This window comes from Antechinus flavipes, chromosome 2, assembly GCF_016432865.1.
Source record: "Antechinus flavipes isolate AdamAnt ecotype Samford, QLD, Australia chromosome 2, AdamAnt_v2, whole genome shotgun sequence".
NCBI lineage: Eukaryota > Metazoa > Chordata > Mammalia > Dasyuromorphia > Dasyuridae > Antechinus > Antechinus flavipes.
This window is the reverse complement of record NC_067399.1, coordinates 430,542,243-430,570,051: the sequence shown is the minus strand read 5'-3', so window position 1 is coordinate 430,570,051 and position 27,809 is coordinate 430,542,243. Positions and strand designations below refer to the sequence as shown.

The window sequence follows — 27,809 nt, the reverse complement described above, 5'->3', positions numbered from 1 at the left end:
TCACCTAACAACCCCAAAGGCATCTATAATTTCTTGGATTTGGGAGCTCCTTCCAAAATAGTAGATTTTAACTCACCCATGCCAACTAATCCTGTGTAACCTTAATTTGTTCCAAATGTTTATCAAGCCCAGTACCTTGATACATAGTTGGCACTTAATGCTTGCTGACTTTTTTCCCCCCTAGATCACAGGGAAACTTTACAACAATTGAAGAAACAAAACAAAACAACTATCACTTTATAATCCCTTCAAGTTCTAACTCTTGAACTTGATGTCTGATAGATGTCTTATATTCAGCATGCCCAAGTCTGTACTCTTTATTCCTCCCCCCTCAAAAAAAAAAAAACTCCACCCTTCCCCTCCTCCCAATTATTACTGTCCAGAGTACCATCATCCTTCTAATCACTCAGGCTCACAATCTAGGTGTCATCCTGTACTCCTTATTTTCTCTTACTTCCCATATCCAATCTATTGGTAAGACATGTACATTTTACTTTAGTATTTGCATATGATGTGGCTGATGTAGACACCACATGATGATAAGCACCAAAGTTGGAGTTTGGTCATATGAAGAATTCACAATGGCAATTCTTTTTTTTTTTTAATAATTATAATTTTTTATTGACAGAACCCATGCCTGGGTAATTTTTTACAACATTATCCCTTGCACTCACTTCTGTTCCGACTTTTCCTCTCCCTCACTCCACCCCCTCCCCCAGATAGCAAGCAGTCCTATACATGTTAAATAGGTTACAGTATATCCTAGATACAATATATGTGTGGAGAACCGAACAGTTCTCTTGTTGCACAGGAAGAATTGGATTCAGAAGGTAAAAATAACCCAAGAAGAAAAACAAAAATGCAAACAGTTTATATTCATTTCCCAGTTCTTTCTTTGGGTGTAGCTGCTTCTGTCCATCATTGATCAATTGAAACTGAGTTAGATCTCTTTGTCGAAGAAATCCACTTCCATCAGAATATATCCTTATACAGTATTGTTGTTGAAATATATAATGATCTCTTGGTTCTGCTCCTTTCACTTAGCATCATAGCACTTAGACATGTAAGTCTCTCCAAATTTCTCTGTATTCATCTTGCTGGTCATTTCTTACAGAACAATAATATTATTTTTTCCTGTCATCTTAGCCAATCTGACAGGTGTGTAGTGGTATCTCAGAGTTGTCTTAATTTGCATTTTTCTGATCAATAGTGATTTGGAACACTCTTTCATATGAATAGAAATAGTTTTAATTTCATCATCTGAAAATTGTCTGTTCATGTCACAATGGCCATTCTTTTTAGCAAAAGGTAGGTTTATTTTGGATAAGAGGTTACAAACAAAATGAAGACATACCATCAACACCATGAAGGGTAAATATGAACTAGAATGGGAGGGCAATAAAAGACAAGCTCCTTAGTGGAACTCACAACTATCTAGTAGAAAAGGAGCACCTCATGAGGTTAGGGCATACCCTTAGCAGGCAAGCTAAATCCTGAAAGGGATTTAACACTTTAAAAGGGTTAGTTAACTATAAGAAGGAAGAGGAGGGGGTTGAGAAGCATAGTAAGGTTAGGAGAGACAACATGTGGCATAGCAGAGGGAGAAGGGGTGTGGCATGACAGAGTGTCATGCCAGACTGACCTAAAGGAGAACAGTGGCCATGGCATGGGACATAAATGGTTTTATAGGGAAATTTTAGCTTCAGGGACTTGACATAACTTCAATTTCTGACTGGATTATTTCCACAGAAGGTGGGACTACATAACTAAACTGACTTCTTCCTGCCTGTACCAGGAAATAATTTTATCAGTGCTTCAGTTTCTCTCTGCCTACCACAGAGACCATACAGGATCTTATCACACATGCCACTTTTTCCCTTCTAATACTGCCACTACTAAATTTCAGGCCTTTAAAACTTACATTTAAACAATTGCAGTAGCTTGCTACAAACGAGTCTCTCCCCAGTTCCGTTCTCCACTCAAATGTCAAAAGTGATCTTCCCAAAGCACTTGACAGCTTCCTTTCCACCTCCCCTTCCACCTCCCCCAGTCAAACTCTATAGGCTCTCTAATAACACACTCCATTTCCCTACTCCTGATCATTTTCACTGACCATCAGCCTTGCCTGAAATACTCCCCTCCTCTTCTAGATCTTTTTTCCTTTAAAATCTAAAATTCCACTCTCAATAGGAATCCTTTCCCAATTACCCATCATTCTAATGCCTTCCCTCTGTTGAATATTTCCAATTTGTCCTGCATATAACTTCTTTATATACAGTTGTTTGCATTTTGCCTCACCCATTACACTGAACTCCTTGGGAGCAGACTGTGGTTTTGTTTTTGTTTTTTGCCTTTCGCTGTATCCCCAGTGCTCAAAACAGGGGTTGGTATATAGCAATCTCTTAATAAATGTTGACTGACTGAGTGCCTAATTCCCATCATTCTTATTATTTTCCTGTCTTAAATTTTATTTTTTTAATTAACAAATATTAGTTTCCTTTCCTCATTAGAAAAAACAAAATTCTTGTAACAAATATGTATAATCAAGCAAAATACATGATCAAATTCTCCCTATCTTTTTATCCCTTTCTCCTTCCTTTCCCCCTTCCTTTTCCTTTCCCTTCCAACCTTTTAATCCTCTCCTTTTCGTTTTTCCTCCCTCCATCCTTTTTTCCACCTTCTTCTTTCCATCTCCCTTTTGTCCCGCCCCACTCCAGCCGTACCGTGGCCGGAAATGATCTCTTAGCCCTCCCCTTCCGGGATGCTTGGTACCCTTACCTGTCCGAACCGTGGAGATCACTGGGAATTGTAGTTCTCGCGCCTGGTCCCTGGGGCGAGAACGCCTCCTTCGCTGTGACTTCTTCAGTCTGTAAGGCGGAGCAACATGGCCGGATTCTGGCTCCCGGCGGCCTTGCGGACCCTGCAGCGACTCGCGGTCTCCCGCACTCCCGGCCCGGGCAGGTAACTGCGGAGATGATGTGGCGGCGCTGAGTCTCGGGGGACTGAGGCCGCGGGCGGGGATGGCGGGGGCACAAGATGGAAAAGCCCAGAGCTGCCCAAAAGGCGAGACTCCAGGGTCTTGAGCGGGCAAGGATTCGGACCTCCAGCCGTCCTCCTCATTCGACACAAGAGGAAACTGAGGTCCAGGCAAGAGAAGTGATTTGCTTAAGGCCGAGTTAGGATTCGAACCCAGGTCAGGCTCCCTTTCCCCGCTCTGATTGAGTGGCTTTTGAGCTGAGGGCGGAGCCGGACCTGGGACCCACTTGTGACCTGCCTCAGGCAGGTTGTCTCACCTGGGCCTAAATTTTTTCCTCTATAAAGTCTATCTATGTGAGGTGCATTAGTTAGTCAACAAGCATTAATTAAGCGCCTACTAATGAGCCAGGAGCTGCATTGGACACTGGGATTCTAAGAAGAGGCAAGCTGCTCCTCCTCCTCTCCTCAATTTTCTACCTTAGTGGAATTCACAGTTAAATGGAGAAGAAATAACATGCAAATAACTGTGTGGGGGAGGGAAGAAGTGAACAGAAAAGAAAAGGCATAAGCATTTAGAGGAGTTGGGGAAGGCTTCCTGTAGAAGGTGGGATTGGTGATGGAGAGAATTCAAGGCAGGGTGGTCTCAAGTGGCTCAGTTCTAATAGAGGCAGAGAATCTTGCTGTAAATCTTGCAGCAAGTCAGATCGAAAGGCCCCCGATAGTCTTCAGGGTGCACTGGCAAAGCAGATGGTTAAGCTTCTTTAGTAGCTTTTCCATTGACAAAATAGGTCTGTTTCTGATATTAAGTCATTTGATAGTGCCAAGGACTTGGGTAACAGAACTTTTCAGGATCTGCTGTGGCTGCTGATAAGAGGCTGTAGGCCCTGGGAAATGTCCCTGGAAACAGGCTTGGTGGGGTGGGGTAGAGTGAGGACATTTTGTTTGCAGGACTAGTCATTGATAGGGAGGATGCCTAGGAGTTTTGAGATGAGAACGAGATAAGAGGGACTCGCTGAAATGGCCTTCTTTTTTTCATTAAAGTAAGAGATAAGAGATGCTCAGCCAAGAAAATGAACGAAAAAAATGTGAAAGGTTCGAGGAGAAAAAAGGTTGGGAAATAGCATTTCCTTGTGGTTCCAAGTGTTTTAGAACAATATCTTACTGTCTTCACACCCAGCACACTCATCAACGTACCAGGCTGCAGCTTGAGATTTTATATTTATTCTTATAAAATTACATGTTATATTTGTTGTTATGCTAGATAGCAGCAACAACAAAAAAGGTTTTTTTATTTTTACATAAGTGAAAATAGTTTAATCTTACAGTATTTTTTTTATGATTTTAAATATAGCTTTAAGGTTTTTTGTGAGTATGTACTTATTTTCAATTTTATATCAAAAATGTTTTGTCAGGGCAGCTAGGTGGCACAATGAATAGAGCATCAGCCCTGAAGTTAGGAGGAAGTTTAGATCTGGTCTCAGACACTTAATACTTCCTAACTGTATGACAGTGGGCAAATCACTTAACTCCAATTGCCTCAGCCAAAAAAAAAAAAAAAGTTTGTCCAAGCAAAATGGTACTTTAATCAACTCAAATGTAGGTACTGCTACTGATGATTTTCTATTGTATTTTGCCTGTAGAACATCCCTTCTTAGAATCCAACAATATTGTGCCCACTATGTTTTTATTCCACTTAGCTTGGCTAAATTTTTTTTCCCATTGTGGAGGTTTCTTGAACTATTATTGTTTTTCATCACTACAATAGATATTCTTGGAAGAAGTTCAAGTATGAAGTCAAGAAATGGATCTTGAGTGACACATTAAACCCCCAAACTTTGTAGCTTTAAAGAAATCATTGACAGTTTTGTGATGATTTTATGCCTTGCATTTTCCCCAGAATTACATTGCCATATTTTGCAATAATTTTGGCAAATCTCCTTCAACTTCAACTCTTATTCAAAATTTTTCATCCTTTGCTTTGGGAACTCACAAATATCCCATCATAAATTTAGCCTCATTTAGTTTTTCAAATGAAGAAAACGGGCAACATTTGAATAACATTGCATTGACAAAATGTTTTATTAAGCTGCATTTATTGTGTAGCAGTGGTAAAGACACATTTTCTGGAGTAGCGAACATTTGGCTTACATTTTTCTTTTCTAGAATCACTTCTTTTGAAATCTCTTTTTTTAAAAAATAATTTCTTTTCTTACTCTGATATCTTTTTTGCCCCCAAAGTAACAGCACTTTAATATTGCAACTCTAATAAAGAATGATCACCTTGAGTTCCTATAGATACAGAATTCTTTTCGTCCTTAATGGTTTTCAAGAAATTTTATGTTTTAAACATGTTTTGTTATTTCACAGAGTATTTAAGAACAAATTAACCATTGATTTCTTATTATTTTCCCTCTCTCAATCACAGTTTATTTCCTTATAACATAGTTTATATCACAACTAGAAATTCACATATCACTTAGTAATTCTAAGTGATAAAGAAATTCCATTTGCATTTTCAATTTCATCATGAAAAAAACTATACACATAAAACTATAAATAAAATTATATAGATCCAATTTATATAAGCCCTGAAGGATATGGGAATTCTCTTTCTCTTGGAAACTTTGTTCTAGTTAGAACATAAAGTTCTATTAATATGTTATTTTCATCCACAATTTGGCTATCATGATCTGTTGACACAAATATGTAGCACTTTTCTCTTACTTTTTGTTTTCTCATTAAAGACTAAGATTGTAAAAGATCTGCCTTTATTCAGATCAGAGAGGAACACTAAGAATTTGTATCTATGATGAATGTTTTTCTGCTTCATATGCTTAATTGAAAATTCTTTGACCAGTCCAAAATCAATGAAGTCCATTTCTTCCACAATACTTAGAAATTTCAGAGTGACAAAAAAGCAAGTTGAAAAGTGTCACAGGGATTTCCTACCAAGATGATTAACTGAACACAAGGTGGACTGCTGAGCTCCCACATATTTGTTCCAGCAAAATCCTGAAATGAGATTTAATAATGAAGAAATCCAGTGGAAAACTGTAAGGGACTTTTTCCATTAAAAAACTGTATAGGAAGTTAGCCAGAAAGAAGCCTTATGGGCAATAGGAAAGGGGATCCTTTCCACAAAGCCATCTTAGGTTCAGGGATCCTGTATTACCATAGAAAAGATATGTATAGCACAAAAGACTGATATTACATTTGAAGGCAACAAGAGCAGAGGGTTCCTCTTAGAAAGTCCAGACTAATTAGAAAGCCCAATAGTGAGGACCCAGGAAACCCAAGAGAGCAATAGTAGTAACCAACATGGAGGAAGTTGCTGTACTCAGACAAGATACAGGCAAACCAAGGGCTTCTCACCCTAACACTCTATCATGTGGTGCCAAGAGAAGGCCTTGAAAATCCAGTCCTCTGGATTTAAAAGATCTTGGGCCTAACTTTGGGAATTAGGTCAGCACAAGAACTCATAAGACCCAGGATAAGACCAAGCAAGGCCAATTGCCCCTTCCAAAACTACACCAGGGAGCAAAGCTCTAATTTAGGGATTAAAGTTGGAAAGAAGAGTAAAATCAAAGACCACATTGATGAATATATTTTTAAAATTGCAGATCTAGAGATTCCCTCAAAGAACACAATCAAAGGATTGAAAGTATAGAAGAAAATGTAACATCTGATAAAAAAAAGTAATTGATTGAAAACCAGGTCATGGTTAGATAAAGATATACTGGACTTCCTGAAAACTATGATTAAAACACAAATACTCTGAACATTATATTTCATGAAATCATAACTACCCAAATACATCAGAACCAGAGAATAAAACAAAAATAGAAAGAATCCATTGATCATCTTTTCAAAGGTATCTCAAAAGGACAAAAAGAAAGTCAAAACTAAAATCCATAGTACACAAACATACTTCCACATACACACACTCACACTCTCACTATTACTAAAAGTGTTCAGAATAAATAAATCCACATATTGAAGAACTAGTCACCAGACCTGCCTGACAGCTTCTACTGAAAAACAGAAGTTTTAAAATATATTATTTCAGGATTTTTTTCTCAGTTGTATTTTATTATGCCAAATACATGTAAAGATAGTTTTCAACATTCATTTTTGTAAAACTATTCCAAATTTTTCTCCTTACCTCCCCCCTCCCCAAGACATCAATCTAATATAGGTTAAATATGTGCATTATTTTTAAACATTTTCATATTTGTCATGTTATGCAAGAAAAATCAGAACAAAAGGGGAAAAACCCACAAAAAGGAAAACAAACAAACAAAACAGTGAAAACACCAAGCTTCAATCCACATTTGGTCTCCATAGTTCTTTCTCTACATGTGGATGGCGTTTTCTATCCCAGATCTATTGGAATTGCCTTGAATCACTGCATTATTGAGAAGACCCAAGTTAAGCACCACATGATCTTGTTACTATGTGCAGTGTTCTCCTGGTTCTGCTCACCTCATTCCATATCAGAACATCTAAGCCTTTCCAGGCTTTTCTGCTCATTTCTTATAGAATAAATAGTATAATATATAGAATAGTATTCCATTATATTCTTATAACTTATTCAGCTATTCCCCAGCTGATGGGCATCCACTCAGTTTCTAATTTCTTGTCACTACAAAAAGGGCTGCTACAAACATTTTTGCATATGGGTCCTTTTACCTTTTTAACAGTCTCTTTGGGATAATGATAATGACACTGCTAGATCAAAGGATATAAACAGCTTTATAGCCATTAAAGCAGATTCCAAATTGCTCTCCAGGATGTTTGGATCTGTTCACAACTCCACCAACAATGTATTTATGTTCCAGTTTTCCCATATTCCCTTTAACATTTGTCATTATCTTTTCCTGTCTCCATAGCCAATCTGAGAGATGTGAAGTAGTAACCTTAAAGTTTTCTTAATTTGCATTTCTCATCAATAATGATTTAGAGCATTTTCCCCCCACATAAGTAAAAATGGCTTTAATTTCTTTATCTGAAAATTGACTGTTCATAGCTTTTGACCATTTATCATTTGAGGAATGACTTATATGGAGTACACTATTTCAGAATACCAGCCTACAATCAAGAATAATTTATCTTGCTAAACCAAATATAATCTTATAAGGGGCAAAATGGAAAGGAATTTAAAGGAACAGAGAACTTTCAAACAATTCTGATGAAAAGACCAGAGTTGAGTAGGAAATTTGAAGTACAAATTAGAGAGTCCAGAGAAATCTGGAAAGTTAAATTTATTTTTAAAAATCGAAAGGTAGTATATAATGATAATAGTGCTAATATTTGAATAAAGGAAGAATAAATGAAAATAAGAGAATTCATTACACTTTTTAAAAAAAGCAAATGGTATAAAATAGAGATTCAGTTTTTACAGAGGATTTCTTTGGTAGGGAAATGCTTTTGGGGGGATTTCTAAATTTAAAGTTTATGAATTTATTTAGTATTTTCTCTCAGTTTTAATATTCATTTTAAAAATTATTTTTATTTTCCCCAGTTACATGCAAAAATATTATTTTTGGTAATATTATTTTTGGTTACATGTATACATTCATTTTTTATATATTTCCATATTATCATATTGGGACAGAAAAATTAGAACAAAAGGGAAAAAACTCGAGAGGAAAAAAAAGTTGAAACTAATATGTATTGATCTACATTCAGTCTTCATTGTTCTCTCTCTGGATTCAGATGCCCTTTACATCCAAAGTTTATTGAGATTTCATGGGATCACTTAACTACTGAGAAGAACCGAGTCTATCATGTTAACATTCATTTTTAAAACTTTGAGTTCCAAATTCTCCCTTTTCTTCCCCCTTCCCCAATTCAAAAGACAAACCATTTAGTATAGATTATACATGTGTATTCATGTAAAACATCTTCATATTAGTCATGTTATGAAAAAAACTGACCAAAAAAAAAAAAAGACTACTTAAAAAAGTATGTTTAAATCTGTATTCAGATATCAGCAGTTCTTTTTCTGGATGGATAATATTTTTTCATCATTAGGCCTTCTGAGGTGTCTTAGATCAATTTATTGCTGAAAATAATGAAGTCATTCACAGCAAATCATCTTACAACATTGCTGATACTTTATGCATAATACAGTTCACCTTGCATATCACAATTTGTTCAGCCATTCCCCAGTTGATAGGAATCCCCTCAATTTCTAATTCTTTGCCATCAGAAAGCAGCTGCTATATATATTTTTGTATATATAAGTCTTCTTCCTTTTTATTTTTTATCTCTTTTTGGATACAGATCTAATAGTGGTAGTGTTACATCAAAAGATATGTTTAGTTTTATAGCTCTTTGGGCATAGTTCCAAATTGCTCTGCAGAGTAGTTCACAACTCTACCAATTGCACATTAATGTCTCATTTTTCCCACATTCCCTCTAACATTTGTTATTTTCCTTTTCTATCCTATTAGCCAATCAAATAGGTATGAGGTTGTACCTCAGAATTATTTTGATTTGCATATCTTGTATCTATATTGAATTAAAGCATTTTCTTCATATGACTATATATAGCATTTAATTACTTCATCTGAAAACCGTTCAAATCTTTTGATCATTTATTAATTAGGAAATAGCTCTTATTTTTTATAAATTTGACTCAGTTTTCTATAAGGTTTAGAAATGAGGCCCTCATTAGAAATCTTTTTTTCACGATTACTATTGTTAAAATTACATCCCTCCATTCAATTATCCCCCATTTATTTTCCTTCCTTTTACCCTGTCGTTCCTCAAAAGCATTTTGCTTCTGATTACTCCCTCTCCCTTTTCTTATGTCTTTCCCCTCTTTCTTATAGAGTAAGTTAGATTTCTATACCCATTTGAGTGTATGTGCTATTCCCTCTTTGAGCCAGTTCTGATGATACTGAGGTTCACTCATTCACTTTCCCCTTATTTCCCTCCATTATAAAAGCTTTTCCTTACTTCTTTTAAGTGAGATAATTTACTTCATTCTACTTCTCTTTTTCCTTTTCTCCAAATACATTGTTCTCGCCCCTTAATTTTATTTTTAAATTATCATATAAATTCACATCTATGCCTTCTGTCTATATATGTTCCTTCTAACTGCCCTAATAATGAGAAAGTTTTTGTTACAAGTGTCATATTCTCATGTAGGAATGTCAAAGTTTAGCCTTAAATCCCATAAGATTTCCCTTTCCTGATTACCTTTTTATGCTTCTTTTGAGTCTTGTATTTGAAAGAAAAATTTTCTGTTCGGCTCTGACCTTTTCATTAAGTATGCTTGAAAATACTGTATTTCATTGAATACTTATTTTTTCTCCTGAAAGAGTATACTCAGTTTTTCTGGGCAGGTGATTCTTGGCTATAATCCTAATTCCTTTGCCTTCCAGAATATCATATTCCAAGCCCTCTGAATCTTTAATGTAGAAGCCACTAAATCTTGTGTGTCCTGATTGTGAATTGTTTCTTTCTGGATGCTTGTAATATTTTGTATTTAATCTCGTAGTTCTTAAATTTGGCTATAATATTCCTGGGAGTTTTCATTTTGGGATCTCTTTCAGAAAGAGATTGATATATTCATTCAATTTTTGTTTTACCCTCTGATTCTAGACTATCAGGGCAGTTTTCTATGATAATTTCTTAGAACTTGATGGTTCTTTTTAATGGATTCTTTTTAAAAAAAATATGACTTTCAGATAGACCAATAATTTTTAAATGATCTCTTCTGGGATCTATTTTCTAGGTCAGTTGTTTTTCTAGTGAGATATTTCATAGAGTTTTCCATTTTTTTCCTTTCTCATTTGGCCAATTTTGGTTTTTAAGACTCCCCCCCCCCCCCTTTGTCTTTTTGCATTTTCTTTTGTATCACTCTTATTTCTCTTCCCAATTTTTCCTTTATGTCTTACTTGACTTTTGAGCTCCATACCCTGACATCAATTCTTATTTTTCTTGGAGGTTTTGAATGTAGGAGATTTAATTTTGCTATCTTCTTCTGAGTGTATATTTTGATCTTCCTTGTCACCATAGTAACTTTATGTGGTCAGAATTTTTTTTCTCTTGTTTTCTCATTTTCCCAGACTATTACTTGGCTTTTAATTTTTTTTTTTTTTTTAAAGTAGGCCTCTGCTTTCAGGGTGGAAGTCACATTGTCCCAAGATTCAGAGATTTTATGCAGCTATTTTCAGAAATACTTCCAGGAACTTATAAGTTTTTTTTTTAAAGTGTTATGATCTAAGGAGAGGTGTGCTTACTATTCTCCTGACATGTGCTCTGGTCTATGAGCTCTCTTTTCTGCCCTGGAATGGTGATAAGGGTTGACTGAAAGCTCTTGTGCTAATTCTTCTTATTCTGAGATTGCCACCTAGGGTTATTATCAGAGTCTAAATATGCGAAAAGCAAAAGAGTCCTGCCTCAAACTAACAAAGAGACCACTCAGATCTCCTTCTTATCACTTGTCCTACCCTGCTTACTGTCTATGGGCTGAAAACTCTCCACACAGCTACTGCCACTATTGATTCAGTGACTCCCATGGCCTGTTCCTGGTTTGCTGGGGTTTTGTCTGGGTCTGTGCTGACCTGACCTATGCTCTACTTTCACCCAGATGTGATAGACTTTTCCTGCTGAACTTCTGAATTGTGTTTGTCTGAAAAATTATTTCACCCTGATATTTTTGGGATTCTGCTGGTCCAGTATTGTTTTGTGGCATTATTTTAAAGTGTTCAGAGATATTTGGGGGAAAGCTAAGGTGATTTACTACCTTTTTTCTGACATCTTTAAATTTTAAAAACTTTAAAAAAAAATTTTTTTTAAGATCTTTACTCTCATCGAGTGTGTTGCTTAGCCTTCTCAGCTTTCTATTTACTGTAAATGTGAAAAGCATGCCATGGCATTTTTGCCTTCTTTCAATTTACCGATAAAATATTAGTTAACACAAGGCCAATGTAAATCACATTTCCTGCTGTTATGGAGCTCATACCAGAATTTTTATAGTATTATCCCTATCAACTCTTAATAATGGATCCTCAGATCATAGAATTTAATGCTGTAACATTAGAGATAATTTTCTGCAAAGTCTCCGTTCTTGAGCTGGAAACACCAGATGTCAAAGAACAGAGATAACTTTTCTGAGACCCTATAGCTAGAAATTTGTCAAACCAAGATTTGCATATAGATCTTCTGAGTCTGAATCCAGGGCTTTTTCCACATACCATTTTACTTAAGTAGTGTGATAGGGTAGATAGAATCACAGATAACTATTAAGCACAATACTATATGAAGAACTCATTAAAGAGGGATAAGATGCTGTTTGATCAAAAAAATGGGGGGATACCTTTAGCTCACTGGGAAACTTCTTTGTGAGGGTTACTTTTGAATTGGTATTTATAGTTTGGGTAGACAGGAATGCGGGGCTGGTTCAGTACTTGAAAAACTTATTAGCATAATTGGCTATATCAATAATCAAACAGAAATCATATGATTATATCAATAGATGCAGAAAAAGCATTTTAGAAAATCCAATACTCATTCCAATTAAAAAAAAAAAACTAGAGAGCATAGGAATAAATGGAGTTTTCCTTAAAATGATTAATAGCATCTATCTAAAACCATCATCAAGCATCATATGTAATAGGGATAAACTAGACGCATTCCCAATAAGATCAGGGGTGAAACAAGATTACCTACTATCACCATTGCTATTCAATATTGTATTAGAAATGTTAGTTTTAGCAATAAGAGAAGAAAGAAATTACAGAGTAGGTAAGGAAATAAGGTAACCAAATTATCACTCTTTGCAGCTGATGTGATGGTATGCTTAGAGAATCCTAGAAGATCAACTAAAAAACTACTAGAAACAATTCACAACTTTACCAAAGTTGCAGGATACAAAATAAATCCACATAAATCATCAGCATTTCTATTATGTTACTAACAAAGTCCAGTAGCAAGAGATACAAAGAGAAATTCCATTTAAAATAATTGTAGATAATATAAAATATTGGGAGTCTATCTGCCAAGACAAAGCCAGGAGCTGTGTGAACACTTTCCACACAAATAAAGTTAGATCTAAACAACTGGAAATATCAAGTATTCGTGGGTAAGCTGAGCTAATATAATAACAAAATTCATCTGGAAGTACAAAAAGTTAAGACTTTTAGGGAAATTAAAATGCAAAAGAAAGTGGCCTAACTATACCAAATCTAAAACTATATTATAAAGCAATATTCATCAAAACCTTTTGGTACTGGTTAAGAAATAGTGGATTGGATCAGAGCAATAGATTAGGTTCACAAGACACTATTACATGACTACAGTGATCTAATATTTGATAAACCCAAAGACTCCAGCTTCTGGAATAAGAACTCACTGTTTGACAAAAATTGCTGGAAAAATTGGAACATAGTATGGCAGAAACTAGGCATTGACTAACACCTCACACCTTATACCAAGATAAAGTCAAAATGGATTCATGATTTAGACAAAGAATGATACTATAGGGGCATCTAGGTGGCGCAGTGGATAGAGCACTGAGGTCAGGAGGACCTGAGTTCAAATTTGGTTTTAACACCTCCTAGCTGTGTGACCCTGGGCAAGTCACTTAACTCCAATTGCCTCAGCAAAAAAAAAGATACTATAAGCCAATTAGGAGAACAAGGGATGGTCTACTTCTCAGATCTGTGGAGAAGAAAGAAATTTATAGCCAAAGAAGAACTAGAGAAAATTATGAAATGCAAAAATAGATAATTTTTATTATATTAAATTGAAAGGTTTTTGTACAAACAAAACCAATGCAACCAAGATTATGAAAGATTAATGGAAGCAGAAAACTGGGAAAACATTTTTATATCCAAAATTTCTGATAAAGTTCTCATTTCTAAAATATATAGTTGACTCAAATTTACAAGAATACAAGCTGTTCTCCAATTGATAAATGGGTCAAAGGATATGAACTGACAATTTTCAGATAAAGAAATGAAAGCTATTTCTAGTCATATGGAAAAATGTTCTAAATCATTTTTGATTAGAGGAATGCAAATTTACACACCTCAATTGGTTAAGAGGACAGGAAAAGATAATGATAATTTTGGAGAGGATGTAGGAAAACTTGGATACTAATACATTGTTGGTGGAGTTATGAACTGATCCAACCATCCTGGAAAGCAATTTGGAGCTGTGCCCAAAGGAATATCAAATTGTGCATACCCTTTGACCCAGCAGTGATGGAGATTAAGCTATTTGCCGTCAGTAAGAGTACTGTGGAGATTGAATATGGAGCACAACATAGTATTTTCACCTTTTTTTTGTTTTGTTTTTGCTTGTGTTTTTTTTCCTTTCTCATTTTTTCCCCTTTTAGATCTGATTTTTCTTTTTCAATGTAATAAATGTGGAAATATGTTTAGAAGAATTGTACGTTTAACATACATTGGATTACTTGCTGTCTGAGGGGGATGGGAGGGAGAAAAATTTGGAACACAAGATTTTGCAAATTTTGGGTAGAAGCTCAATTGATTAGAAAGTGGAGGAGGAGAGTATTTCCAATATAGGAGGTTCTATATAAATGCTAGCTATCACTGTTGTTGTTGTTATCCAATCTATCCTAGCATTCAAGATCTTACCTATTACCCTTCCTTTCAATGCTTTATTTCATAATACTCTATGTGATGGGCTGTAATCCAGCCACAATGGCCTGCTCAATCAGTCATTCAACATATATTAAGCACCTACTATATGCCAGGCACTGTGGTAGGTGCTGGGAATACAAAAAAAGGCAAAAGATAAGTCCCAATGCTCAAAGTTTACAATCTAAAAGGGGCAACAATATTCAAGCAAATATATATAAAACAATTTATATGCAAGATAAATAGGTAATTAACAAAAGGCATTAGAATTAAGAGGGGTTGAGGAAGGCTTCCCATAGAAGATGGGATTTTAATTAGGACTTCAAGGAAGTCACAGAGGTCAACAATCAGCGGAAATGGGGAGAGCATTTCTGATATGGGGTACAGTTAGAGAGAATGCATAGAGCAGAGTTGGGTTGTGTCTTGTTCATGGAACAGTCAGGAGGACTTTATCCTTAAATAGAAGAATCCATGGTGGTGAGTAAGGAAAGACAGGAGGAGCCTAGGTATGCTCTTCATTTCCATTAAACACTCAATCCAAGAACCAAAAAATTTTACACTCAAAAGGGATTGGAGAAATCATTTAATGCAAGCTCTTTATTTAGATGAAGAAAACTAAGAGGCAGGGAAATTAAATCTTCCTCAAGGTCACACAAGATTTTTTATTAAGTAGTATAGCTGGGATTTAAACCCAGTTGTGTCTCCAAAATTCAGTTCTTTCAATTACATTCCAGGATTGAATTACATCATTTTCTGTCTCAGGAACATGTTCTGAACTTTCCAGTCTTTATGCCTTTTACTTAAATTGTTCCATATTCATAGAATACTCTCCTCCTCCACTTTCTAATCAATTGAGCTTCTACCTAAAATTTATTTTTTTTAGGATGAAGTATTTTTATTTGATAATAGCTTTTTATTTTCATTATACATGTAAAGATTGAAAATAAAAAAGCTATTATCAAATAACTGAAAATAAAAAGCTATTATCAAATAAAAATATTTCATCCTAAATAAATTTTGGGTAGAGATTGGATAACAACAACAGTGGTGGCTAGCATTTATATAGAACCTCCTATGTTGGTACTGTTGCACTTATTTGAACTTCTAATCAGGCATTTCATGAATAAGAAAACTGCAGTCCAAGTAAGTGTTAAGTGACGAAAGTAGTATGGCAAAACTGAGATTCAACCTCGGGTCCTGTTTACGCTTGTGTACTTTTCATGGCACTGTGCTGGGTTTTTTTTTTGTTTGTTTGTTTTTGTTGTTTGTTTTAGAATTTCAGAACTTTTTTGCATTCCCTGGCAAGTGGTCTTCCAGCTGTTTTCAGACCATACTGTCTGCACTTTAGCTATCCCCACACCTGTCACAGGTTTCTCTTTATCTTCCTCCATTCACTTGCTGGCTATTCCCAAACCATTCTGCCACAAGCATGAATCAGTTCCTCTCCACCCCTACCCAATTATTTCCAGTTCTCTCTTATGTGTGCTCCCAGTGGAATAAAAGTTCCTTGAGGACAAGGCTACCTCGTATTGTTTGTGTCCCAAGTGCTTAGTGTTGTACCTGGCACACAGTAAGGACTTAACAAATTTTTTATCATTCATTCATTTAGCTTCTGCTTAAAGATACCCATTGATGGAAAGCAGCTCCCTCAGAAACCAGCACCTTCTGCTTTAGGACAGCTATAATTGTTGGAACATTTTATTTGTTTTTAAGTTGAGACAAGAGTCTCTGTCTCACTGTACCATCAGAGTATCTCAGTTATGTCCTCTGGCACCAAACAAAACAATTCAAAAACTTATCTTTCTTTCCTTCTGTTTTCCCCTTGCATTCTGACTTCTTATCCATTCCAATTAAAACTATTCTCTCCAAGGTTACCAATTTTCTCTTAAGTGCTTCATCTAGTATTCTTTTCTCAGCTGCGTTTTTTTTTTTTTTTTTGAGGTTAAGTGACTTGCCCAGGGTCACACAGCTGGGAAGTGTTAAGTGTCTGAGGCCAGATTTGAACTTAAGTCTTCCTGACTTCAGGTTTGCTACTCTATACACTAAGCGAACTAGCTGCCCCGTCAGCTGCCGTTCTTGAAAAACTATAGCTTTTGATGAATTTAGCCATCTCTCTGGATAAACTTTTTTCTCTTGATTTCTTTGACATTGTTCTTTCTGGTTCTCCTAATTGTTTAATTATACTTCCTTAATCTCCTTCACTGAATCCTCCTTCTGCCCATTAAATTTTGCCATCTCCTTAAAAGTCTATTGTGGACCCTTTTCTTTCTTACCCAAAAATCTCATCAGTTCCAATGGTTTCAGTGATCATTTCTATAGGATGAGTTTCAGATCTGTATTCAATGATAATTTTTTCTGATCTAGACCTTGGAGAGCTTCCTTTAGATATCCTATAGCCATATTAAACTCAACATGTCTAAAACAAATCTCATTTCCCTGAAATTCCATCCCTCTTCTAAAATTCCTCATCTCAACTGAGAATGCTACCAACCTTCCAGTCACTAAAGTTCAAAACCTTGGAGTCATCCTCAACTCTTCCACTCAACCCCTCCAATAAATTTCCAGGTTTTCCCAGTTCTATCTTTACATCTCTTCTAGTTGTCACTTTTTTACTCACACGATCTATGCTGTATGTTCAGATCTTTATTGTTTTCTCAAAACAATTGCAGCAGTGCAGGTTCCACTGTGAGCATTTGTAGTAATGAAGAAATAATGAAGAAATTCTCTTCTACCAGTTTAAAAAAGGAACTACCAGGAGGGAAGCAAATAGTTCATCTAGTACTTGGGCCTAGGGCCAGGTTTTTTTAATACCCATCTCAATCTGCTATGTCCCTTTTCTGTACATTCACTTCAGAGGCTGGATACCTGCCTTCAGCACAGCTGCCCAAAGTAGTGCTGGAGAGGACTGCAACTCTACTGACCCTCCGGCTGAGCCAGGCCCCTTATTGGCAGAAGAAGCTCTGGAGCACAAAGCCCTTCGATTGCAGAAAGAAGTCCGGGATTTAACTGTGAGTCTTAAACAGGATACAGTTGTTATCCATTGTGAGCTGAATAAAGATTTACTGCCTTTGCTCACCTTGATTTTGAGCCTTGAGTTATGCACCAATTAGTTGCTTATAGTTTTCTTTTAATACCTAGAACAGCCTGTTCTGAGACTATAACTATTTTACATGCTTTCAGCAAATCCTTTCCCCTTTCTTAACCTTGAATTTCCTATGTGTAAAATGGGGATAATAATCTTTGCCTCTGTCTTATTGAATTGTGAGGATTTCATGAGATATGTAGGTAAGGTTCTTTATGATCTTAAAGTATTATGGAATCACAGGAGTTAAACGAAAAAAGATATTGGAGATCATCAAAAGTATGTCTTAGCTATGTGACCCTGGTCAAGTCACTTAACCCCAGTTGCCTCACCATTAAAAACAAGTATGATGTCCTCATTTTACAGATTTGAAAAGCAGACTCTAAAAGAGAGTTTTACTTGCATAAGTTTAGACAAGCATCAAATTACAGAAGTGAGATTTGAGCCCAGTTTTTCTGACTCCAAACCCATGGCTTAGGCTGCTCTGCTATTAGACCTGTGATCCCTATTGATTCCATGGCCATCCTTTGAGGCATCTTCCTGAAGGCCACCAAGTTTATCCCATATGTCTGAAGACTTTAACTAGATCTTATTATTTAAGTTTATCTGTGTCAGGGCAGCTAGGTGGTACAATGGATAGAGCACCAGCCCTGAAGTCAGGAGGACTTGAGTTCAAATGTGGCCTTAGACACTTAACACTTCCTGGCTGTGTGACTTAATTCTGGGTAAATCACTTAATCCCAATTGCCACAAGGAGGAAAAAGTTTATTTGTATCATAAAGGCTTTTCTGCATAGTTGGGGGTGAAAGGGCTGGAGGTTGGTGTTTGGGAGAGAAAAGGATTTAGAGACAAGTCATGTTTAATGAAATACTATCTCTTAATAATTCTGGGGCAGTGGGAATAAAGTGAAGCTATCATAGTAGAAATACTGGTATTAACTAACAGGTACATTCCAGACACCTGCTTTCTCCCATTGTCTTGCATAACAAGCTTTAACATTTCACTTATTGGATAAATTTGTGTTATGAATAACCTTTCATTTCTCATGGACTTCTCAAGCTTATTATCTATATGTAATTTGGTGAGGAGGAATGAGGGAAGTCTGATTTTATTTTTAATTATGGGTTTATTCTACCTAGATGATCAAATGAACTAATTTTGAAGTTAGGAAACCTGAGTTCTAATTCTGGTTCATAACTATGTTACTATGGACAGGCTACTGAACTAATCTTTCAACCTCTTCATCCTCATCTGTAAAATGGAAATATTATTTGTAATGATTATCTTAGAAAGTTATTGGAAGAATTGAGATATAATATATGTAAAGTGCTTTGTAAATATTTTTTCTTTCTTATATTAACTTTATTATATCATATTACATATATTATTTGGGCATTCCACTATGGAACCAGTCCATTCACAGAATGGCTGAATGGCTGGCAATATTTAATCTTCAGTTTGGGTGAATTTAAGTCTTTTCTATTTGCTTCTAAGATATTTCATACTGCAGTAATGGACTTTGGCTTGTTTTCCAAACCTTTTGTTCTTTAATTTGAAGTTTATATTTTAGGCTTCTTAGTTAAATCTTCCAGTTGTCTGTTCCTCTTTTCTGAATGTGCAATCTAGAAATGAGACATCTCAAACCTTTGGTCACACACTCTATGATCTCCTCATGTGATGTTACAGCTATTGTCTGCTTCCTCAAATCTGGAACCTTAGACTCTTAGAAGGAAAGAAACTTCAGAGACCATCACCTAGTCCAACCCATATTTCAACAGAAATCTTCTCTATCTCTGGCAAATGGTAATCCATTTTCTGAAAGCCTCCAGGGATAGGCATTCCACTCCTTTCCCAGTCTGCCAAGTCCATTTTTGAGATAGGTCTAATTGCTAGTATTGAGGAGAAATACAACCCAGAAAGATTAAGGTCCTGTTGGTTGGTGTATTCGCATAGTCAGTCTCAAGGTTAAGGGGCAAAGATTTATTACACTGCTTGACAGCAGGCTAAAATTCCAAAGGAGTTTTGCAAAGGGACAGAAGCAAGAAGAAATTATGTTGATACTTGACAGTGGTATAATTCTTGCAAAATCCACCACCCAGTGCTTTATAAATCTAAAGGTTATGTTAATTTGCAGCATGAAAAATGTTACTACTACTACTACAAAAAATTCAGTCTTGCTGTGAGGAATGTATTTTGTAAATCTTAAGTGCCATAGAAATATCATTGAAAAATTGCTATTATTGTAATCAAAAAACATTTTAACACTGCAAAATTTTCAGAATTATAGGATTTAAAGTTAGAAAGTGATCTTAGAATTCAGATAAAGATCTTCATTTTTCTAGAGGGAGAAGCTGATATCTAAAAAAGTTAAATCTCTTAACCATGATTACATGGAGGCAGCATGATACAGTTGGAAAAAAAGATGGTTTGGGAGTCAGGAGATCTGACCTGTAAGATAATATTCATTAATAATTGTATATAACATTTCCAGGTTTTTGAAGTGCTTTGTATTTGTCATTTGATTTTCAATTTGATTTTAATTTTTACTTAGGGGAATAGGAATTATGAGTATTTTCCATTTTAAAGATGAGCAAATTGAAACTCAGAGAATTTAGTTATTTTCTGGGGATTTCTGGGGCTCCTTGAACTTGTCTTTTTGAGTTGCCAGTTCACAAGAGAAAACAATATTGCTTTTTGCCATGTTATTCATGATTTCTTCTCTTCTTTGGGAGGGAATCATTCCTTTCAACTCTTACTGCTCTTTTTATCCTGCCATACCATTCCCTTTCAGGAAGGAATTGCTGTCTTACCTTCCTTTTTGTTGTAATGTCATAAATATTTAAGTTTCTATTTGGATTGTGGACACTCTCTATATATATAGGATTCTATATGCAGTTTCATTTCTCTTGTTAATTAAACTCAGTTTTTGTGTATGTTTTGTGAAGTGATTTCCTGTCGACAGATGTTATCTATATAGTAATATAGATTATACTATCTCTTATCTGTATCTCAAATGGCCCTATTTCAAATTGTTAGATCCAGTCAGATGCCTGATCCACTACAATTTTTTCCATGAGACTTTATATCAAACAAGATCATGTATGTAGGATAAGGTACCATAGCTAACAATCTGTGATGTTATAGCATATATTCCTTCATTGAGTATATAACGTTCAGAAAGAGAGACTTAACTAATGCTCAGTTAATGCTAAGTTACCTAACTATACCTTATCAATATTAACACAAAGGATACAGTAAAAACATGTATTTTATGTCAAATAGGTAGCCTAAATCCTGATCTTGAAATATGCCCAGCATAAATAGAAGCTCCTCCAAGAGCTAGAGATTGGCCTTTCTTTTTTTTTTTTTTAAAGATCCATTTCTTTATCCTCTCTTCCACTCTTCCATTGGCGTATCTTATTCTGGAGAGTAAAGAAGTTATCTGTGGACCAATTTACAAGTGTGCCAATTATAAGGAAGCAAGATAAGAATGGCACATAGGCTGGTGTAGTTATATTCTGTAGACCCATCAGTTTTTCTTTCTGGCCTTTTCTAAGGATCTCCTCTCTCTAGCTCAAATTGCCAACTCTCACCAGCCTAAAATAGACTGGCCAAGTTCCCTTATAAATACAAGATTAAAAAGCAAACCGCATAAAGCAAAGAAAGTGAATTTTGTACTTGTGAACACTTGTCTTTTGATTTTGCTGTTCTTCTTGGTATATAGGAAAGATACCAGAAAGCTCTAGCTGATTCTGAACATGTACGGAGGCGTACACAGAAATTTGTGGAAGATGCCAAAATATTTGGTAAGTGGAAGCATATACCTTTTTGTTTATAGGAGCTCATTAGTGTTTTGCAATTCACAGAGTAAACTCAGTGAGGATTTTTAGCAGACCATTTGATCCATAATCTGTTTCCATTCTAGTATGCTTTTTGTAATATATGATTAGAAAAGAATTCTAGGCATTCTTAACTCTAATATCCTTGGATTTCATTTTGTAAATGCTTTTATTTGAGGCACTTGGTATTATTTGTTCTTCTAACAGTACTGATGATGACTAATTGCCACCCACTGTTTGAAGAGAATATGTGAATAGTCATTCCTATCACTGACTAATCATGCCTCCTCTTTATACATTCAAAGTACACTGACCTATACTTAACCTTCTAGCATCTTGTTTTATGTGCTACCATGAATCACTGTGCTATAGGGAAAATGGTACTAAATATGATACAGAAAACAGCTTTTTTTCATACTATGCCAATAAAATATCAGTTCTATTTTTAAAAAGTAGCCAAAAAAAGTATCATGATAAGAGTTCATAAAGCATTGCATTTGAAACCTGGCCTGGGTTCTGTACTTTATGACTTATTCTTCCATTCCTTCTTGGTACTTCTTAGGCTCTTTGGAGTTAGTCCCTTTAGTATCAGAGGACATATGTTTTAATATGTTTTTACTACTTACTGTCATGGACAAGTCACTTGAACTCTTTGCCTTTAATTCCTTGATCTGTAAAATGAAAAGAGTAGATTTGCTGACTTTTAAGATTCCTTTAAACTCTAAATGATTTGGATTCTGTGAGTATATAGCCTTTAAGATAATCTAGTAAATCTGGACAATTATGCTGTTTGATTGTTCCCTAGGGATCCAGAGCTTCTGCAAAGATTTGGTAGAGATCGCAGATATCTTGGAGAAGGCCATCAAACATGGCTCTGGGGAAGCAGAGCCAGCAGACCAAAAGACAACCCTCAATAAGGTCTTTGAAGGACTTTCCCTCCTCCAAGCTAAGCTACAGAATGTGTTTGCTAAGCATGGCCTGCAGAAAATGACTCCCCTTGGTGACAAATATGATCCATATGACCATGAGATCGTTTGTCACATACCAGCTGATGGAGTGCAGCCAGGCACAGTGACACTTGTTACCCAGGATGGCTATAAACTTCATGGTCGAACCATCAGACCTGCCCAAGTGGGTGTGGCTGTTGAGACACAGGAATGATGGGGTCTGGGACCAGAGTAAATTAACATTCTTCCTTTTTGTACAGAAAACAGTTCCTTGGGTTTCCTTTATTTATTACACAGATTTGAATTATAATTGGAATGTTTTGCTTGATCCATTTTGAATTTAATGTAGTAGTGGAAAAAACATATTGTTGATTTGGATTAAGAGTCAGAAGATACATACTTTCATTTCAATTCTGTGAATCATATTACTTCTGAGCTATAAAATGAGGGGTATGCACTAAACAAATTCTTTAATTTCATGGTCATATGAATATAAGTTCAATATTATGACATGTACTTGCTTTAATGTAACCTTTGACTTCATCAGAAAACCTCTCATTGGGCCTTTTTTAAAATGTATATTGGAGAAAGTTATTTATTAGTAACATTAATGATGGTACACTGGTGTCTTTCAGCTGGAAAGAAAGAGCAAAGTATAATATAATATAGTGTGTGTAATCAAATTTAATTCTGTGATATGTTCCCCTCCTATCCTTTCCCACTTCCCTATATTCTTTAATAACAATTCAAAATTATTTTAATGGAAAGTGTAGTGGTCCTGTGTAGACATATTTGTTATATATTCTGTCTCTTTTATGTCACCTTTCACATCTCCTTTCTTCTCCATCTATAAAATTACAAGCCTTCCTAAACTGACTAATGCCATTTTTTTGGTCAGTTTGCAGGATATAAAGTGAAACCTCAGGTTACTCCAGGTCTTTCAGAAGTTAATAATTATAACTATCTTGGAAAAGGTTGCAGATGGTTTTTTTTTTTTTTTTCATTTTACTGGATGAGTTAAGATGCAGAAGGTAAACTTTATATATAGTCCACATCACTACCAGAGAAAATGTGGATTCAGTCCCTGAAAATATTCCAGCCATGCTAAAAACCTGTTAACACAGTTGAGGAATGGGAATGTAAAAGTTGGAAGGGACCTGAGAAGACAATTATTCCAACTCCTACTTGAGACATGAATCACTTGTTCACTAGGTAATTATGCGTTCTCTATTGAATGTTTCCAATTACTTGGAACTCATCTCCTTACTATTAGAAGTGTCCTAAAACAGAGTGGGCTACTTCATAGTAATAATTCAAGCAAAGACTAGGTGGCCTTGGAATTTTTCAGGCAGATCATATACAACCACTATTGGGAATATTGTAAGGGAGTTTGAGGGTTGGGCTAAATGCCCTCTAAGGCTCCTTTTACTTTTAAGACTCTAGGTGCTTTATTTGGAAATAAGTTTCCTACTTGAACTTCACTTACTCTGGTTGTTTCTTGAACCTGTCCTTTTTCTGACAATTTCTCTTCTGTCACTAAAAAACAAAAGTAGATAATCAATTACAAGCCTTCTACATTAGGCCATGTAATAAAATCTCTATTCATGGTAGATGTATCAAATGAGCCTAATTGTAGGGTTATGGTTTTCATTTCTTCAACTTAGTAGACTGTTTATGGCTAAAAGTAGTTTGTTGCAAAATTGGGTCCCAAGCAGCTTATTTTTTATGTAGTTTGTTTTTTCTTAAGGATATTAGATTGGTAATGCTAGTAACTCAGATTGAACAGTTTTGATCCTCAATCTTTAAATCTGTTCTTTATGCCAGTGGTGGTTATAGTGTTTTCTATGAGTTTTTGAGCATATGACCCCTGGCCAGCTAAGCCTTTTCTACTGGATAGGTCATATCCACAATATGCTTAAAGAATCATGGATGTTTCTGAACTGAAAGGGCCCTAAAGCACATCCAAATTCCTCATTTTCTAGATGAGCAAATTATGGCCAAGAAAAGTGAAGTGACTTGCATAAAGTTAAATAGCTAATGAGCAGTGGAACCCAAGATGTGGGCTCAGGTCTTCTGGTTTTTCCGTGATACCATTGTTGCCTTTGTTCTGTCTTTACATACAGATTTCATCATCTTTTTTTTTCTTCTAATAATAGGTTTTTATTTTTCCAAATACATGCAAAGATGATTTTCAGTATTCACCCTTGCAAAACTTTGTGTTCCAATTTTTTCTTCCTCCCTCCATATCTCCTTCCTCCCCTAGATAGCAAGTAATCCAATATAGGTTAAATATGTGCAATTCTTCTAAACATACTTCCATATTTATTTTGCTATACAAGAAAAATCAATTAAAAAGGAAAAATAAAATATTATCTTTTATGGCATGAAAACCTAATTTTTAAAAATTATGCTGAAAGTAGAAGGGTATAGTGGTTAAAAATAAGCAGAAAAACAAACAACAGTTTGGAAGGTTAGCAGATTTGAGTTCCATTCTGGCTTTAGCATTAATTTTCTGAGTAACCATTGGTGAATCACTCCTAATTTTGACCTCAGCTTTCTCTCTGTGAAAAGGAGTTTAATTGTTAAATACCCTTCTACTTTAAATTGACTTGATTTTAGATTTCCCCTTCTTAAGTGAATTTGGAATCATAAATCAGCATCCTGTATTCTTTCTCCTGTAACAATCTTTTTCTCTTTATGATTTAGCAACTTGAAGAGAATGCTTCTATGCCTTAGGGAACTAGCTACAGAGAGCTGAACTGTGTAATCTTCACTTATAGCCAAGGATTTATTTTGTAAAATGAAATTTTCTTGCTTGTTTATGTTTTTGTTTTGCTATAATTTTGCTTTTTTTCCTCTTTTTTTTAACTCTATGTGTATTTTTTTGTTTCAAATGTGTTATAAGCAACATTATTGAATACTGATTTGTATTTTTTTTGTTTGTTTTTTTGTTTGTTTTTCTCTAAAATTAGAGACAGAGGTGAGAGAATGGGATTCTGATTAATGAGGGTTTAGTTTACAAGCTTTCAATGTCAATAGAATTGAAGTGGTCCCTTCCAAGATTTATGAACTTTTTTTGAACAGAACTTGAACAGAAATTTATACTTTAATCCTATAGAAGAAAAAACATTTTATAAATTTCTTAATTATTACCATAACATTGATAACCTTTTTGACCTCAGTGTGAAAATTGCTCTAAGAAAATAGCAAGAGAGAAAGGATGCTATGGAATTGAGAAGTTGGATTCTTAACACTCTTTCCCTTCTGATAATGATGTCCTCATATTGAGCATGCCCCATAATTGGATGTATTTAAAATAATTTGTATAGCCAACATTAGATTTCATGCTAAAGAATTTTCTTCTCCATTGACACTGATGATTATTATCATGGAATAAGTGAGGCAGAATCTAACAGTGAAAATCAAGGCATTGAATGTACTCAGAATATCCTGAATAAAATCCTTACCTTTAAATAATTTTGGTATTAATTCAGTACCTGAAGCTACTTTGATTACTATGTTTTTTAAAAAATAAATTTTATTTTTGTTGATTTTGTGTTCATATTATTTTCATTTCCCCTTTCATTTCAGTTCCCCAGAGATCTATCCCTTATAGCAAAGATTTTAAAGGAAAAGAGGTGGGGGAAAGGATAATTCAGTGAAACTAATCAAAACATCAGTTCTGTCTGACAGTATATCTACTATTCCCCACCTATGGTACTTTTCTTCAGGGAGAGGAGGGCAGTACATTTTCTCAGAAGCTACCATGTTTCTGTGAAGGTTTTTATATTCATTATTTCTTACAATCTAGTAATTTATATTCATTCATTCATTCATTTACATAATTTATTAAGATGTTACCCAGTTGGTGGACAGCTACACAATTTTTTTTTTCTATTACAAAAAGAACTGCTCTTACTGTATATATGGAATCTTCCTTTCTATATTGAATGATCTGGAGGAATATACCTTGCTAGAGGATTTTTTCGCTAAAGGGTTACCATGTTTTTGTAATTTCTCTTCTACTATCACAACATCTTTTGGTATCTGTTAGATGTAATAAGCTGACGTATAATCAGTCAATTATTAAATAGCTATGGATATTTTGCTTGGGCACTAAACTGGAAGTCAAAAAGCTGGCTTTTAGTTCTGGCATTCTCTCTTCCCCTTCTATGACACTGCTTTGGTTATTTGCTTAGAGTTAAATATGAGTATTCCCTAAGATTCTGTCCTGGTCTATCAGCTTGTGAATTCACTTATTATTTGTGCAGATTAATCTTGAGTCTGTACACACACACACACACACACACACACACACACACACACACACTTCCATTCGAGTTGTGTATTATTAACTGCCTGCTATGTTGCATATCCCCAAGGTGAATAATACTTTAATTCATGTTGTCCAAAATGAAGTCAGGGCATCATGATTCCAATCCATCTGGTTGCAAATCTTGAAACTCATGTCCCTCAAGCACCATATTCAATCAATTGCCAAATCTTTTCTTAAAATTTTATTACATTTTACATGTATCTCCACTCACATAAGCTTATTTCTTCTTGAGTTTTTTCTGGACCTCATCACTTCTCATATGCACTATAACAATAGTGTTTTGACTACTATCTTTGCTTTCAGTCTATCTTCTCTACACTCTATCCTCCACAAAGCTGCAAAATCGATATTCTTAAAACGTAGATCTGATCATGTCACCCTCCTTCCAACTCAGAAATTCTTAATGACTTGTCGTTGTTCTAAAATATATACTGTATCTTCAGCCTGGAATTTAAAGCCCTTCATAATATGGCTCGTACTTAACCTTTCTAGTCATGTTTTATTATTCCTTTTATGTTCTATTTACTCTCTGTTCTGGCTCTAGCTCTGACCTGACATCTATATTCCTCTTACATTACATTCTAGCTTTTGCTTCCATGTTTTTGCACAAGTAGCTGGTTTCCCATTTGTGAAATGCACTTTGTCCTCACTTCAGCCCCTTTGTATCTTGTTTCCTTCAATTAAAAAAAAAAAAAAAAAAACCTTAGGTACTCTATAGTAAGAGGTCTTTCCTTATCCTCTCCAGCCCCCTTTCTTCCTCCCTCTTAAAATCATCTTGTTTATGTTTATTTAGCTGAAGCTCAGCAAATCTCCTCTGTAGAATTAATCATAAATTCCTTGAGGGCAAATGGGATTGTTTTATTTTTTAGTCCTCAGCTCTTTGCATTTAGTAGGTGCTTAATAAATACTTATTTGAATTCATTGATTTAAACTTTCAATGTTACCTTGGACAAATTTTTTTCCCATCTTTGAATCTGAGTTTGCTCCTCTGTGTTTAAAAAAAAAAAAAAA

At 35.2% G+C, this 27,809-nt stretch overlaps 1 protein-coding gene across 1 annotated transcript; it reads left to right on the top strand.

Moving 5' to 3' along the window:
* The first annotated feature begins 603 nt into the window (after window positions 1-603).
* On the top strand, window positions 604-26,013 carry GRPEL2 (GrpE like 2, mitochondrial). Its single transcript, XM_051978941.1, has 4 exons — window positions 604-2,961; window positions 17,449-17,602; window positions 21,401-21,482; window positions 22,321-26,013. The coding sequence occupies exons 1-4, from the start codon at window positions 2,885-2,887 to the stop codon at window positions 22,674-22,676; spliced, it is 669 nt and encodes a 222-aa protein (XP_051834901.1). The 5' UTR covers window positions 604-2,884; the 3' UTR covers window positions 22,677-26,013.
* Window positions 26,014-27,809: the final 1,796 nt, after the last annotated feature.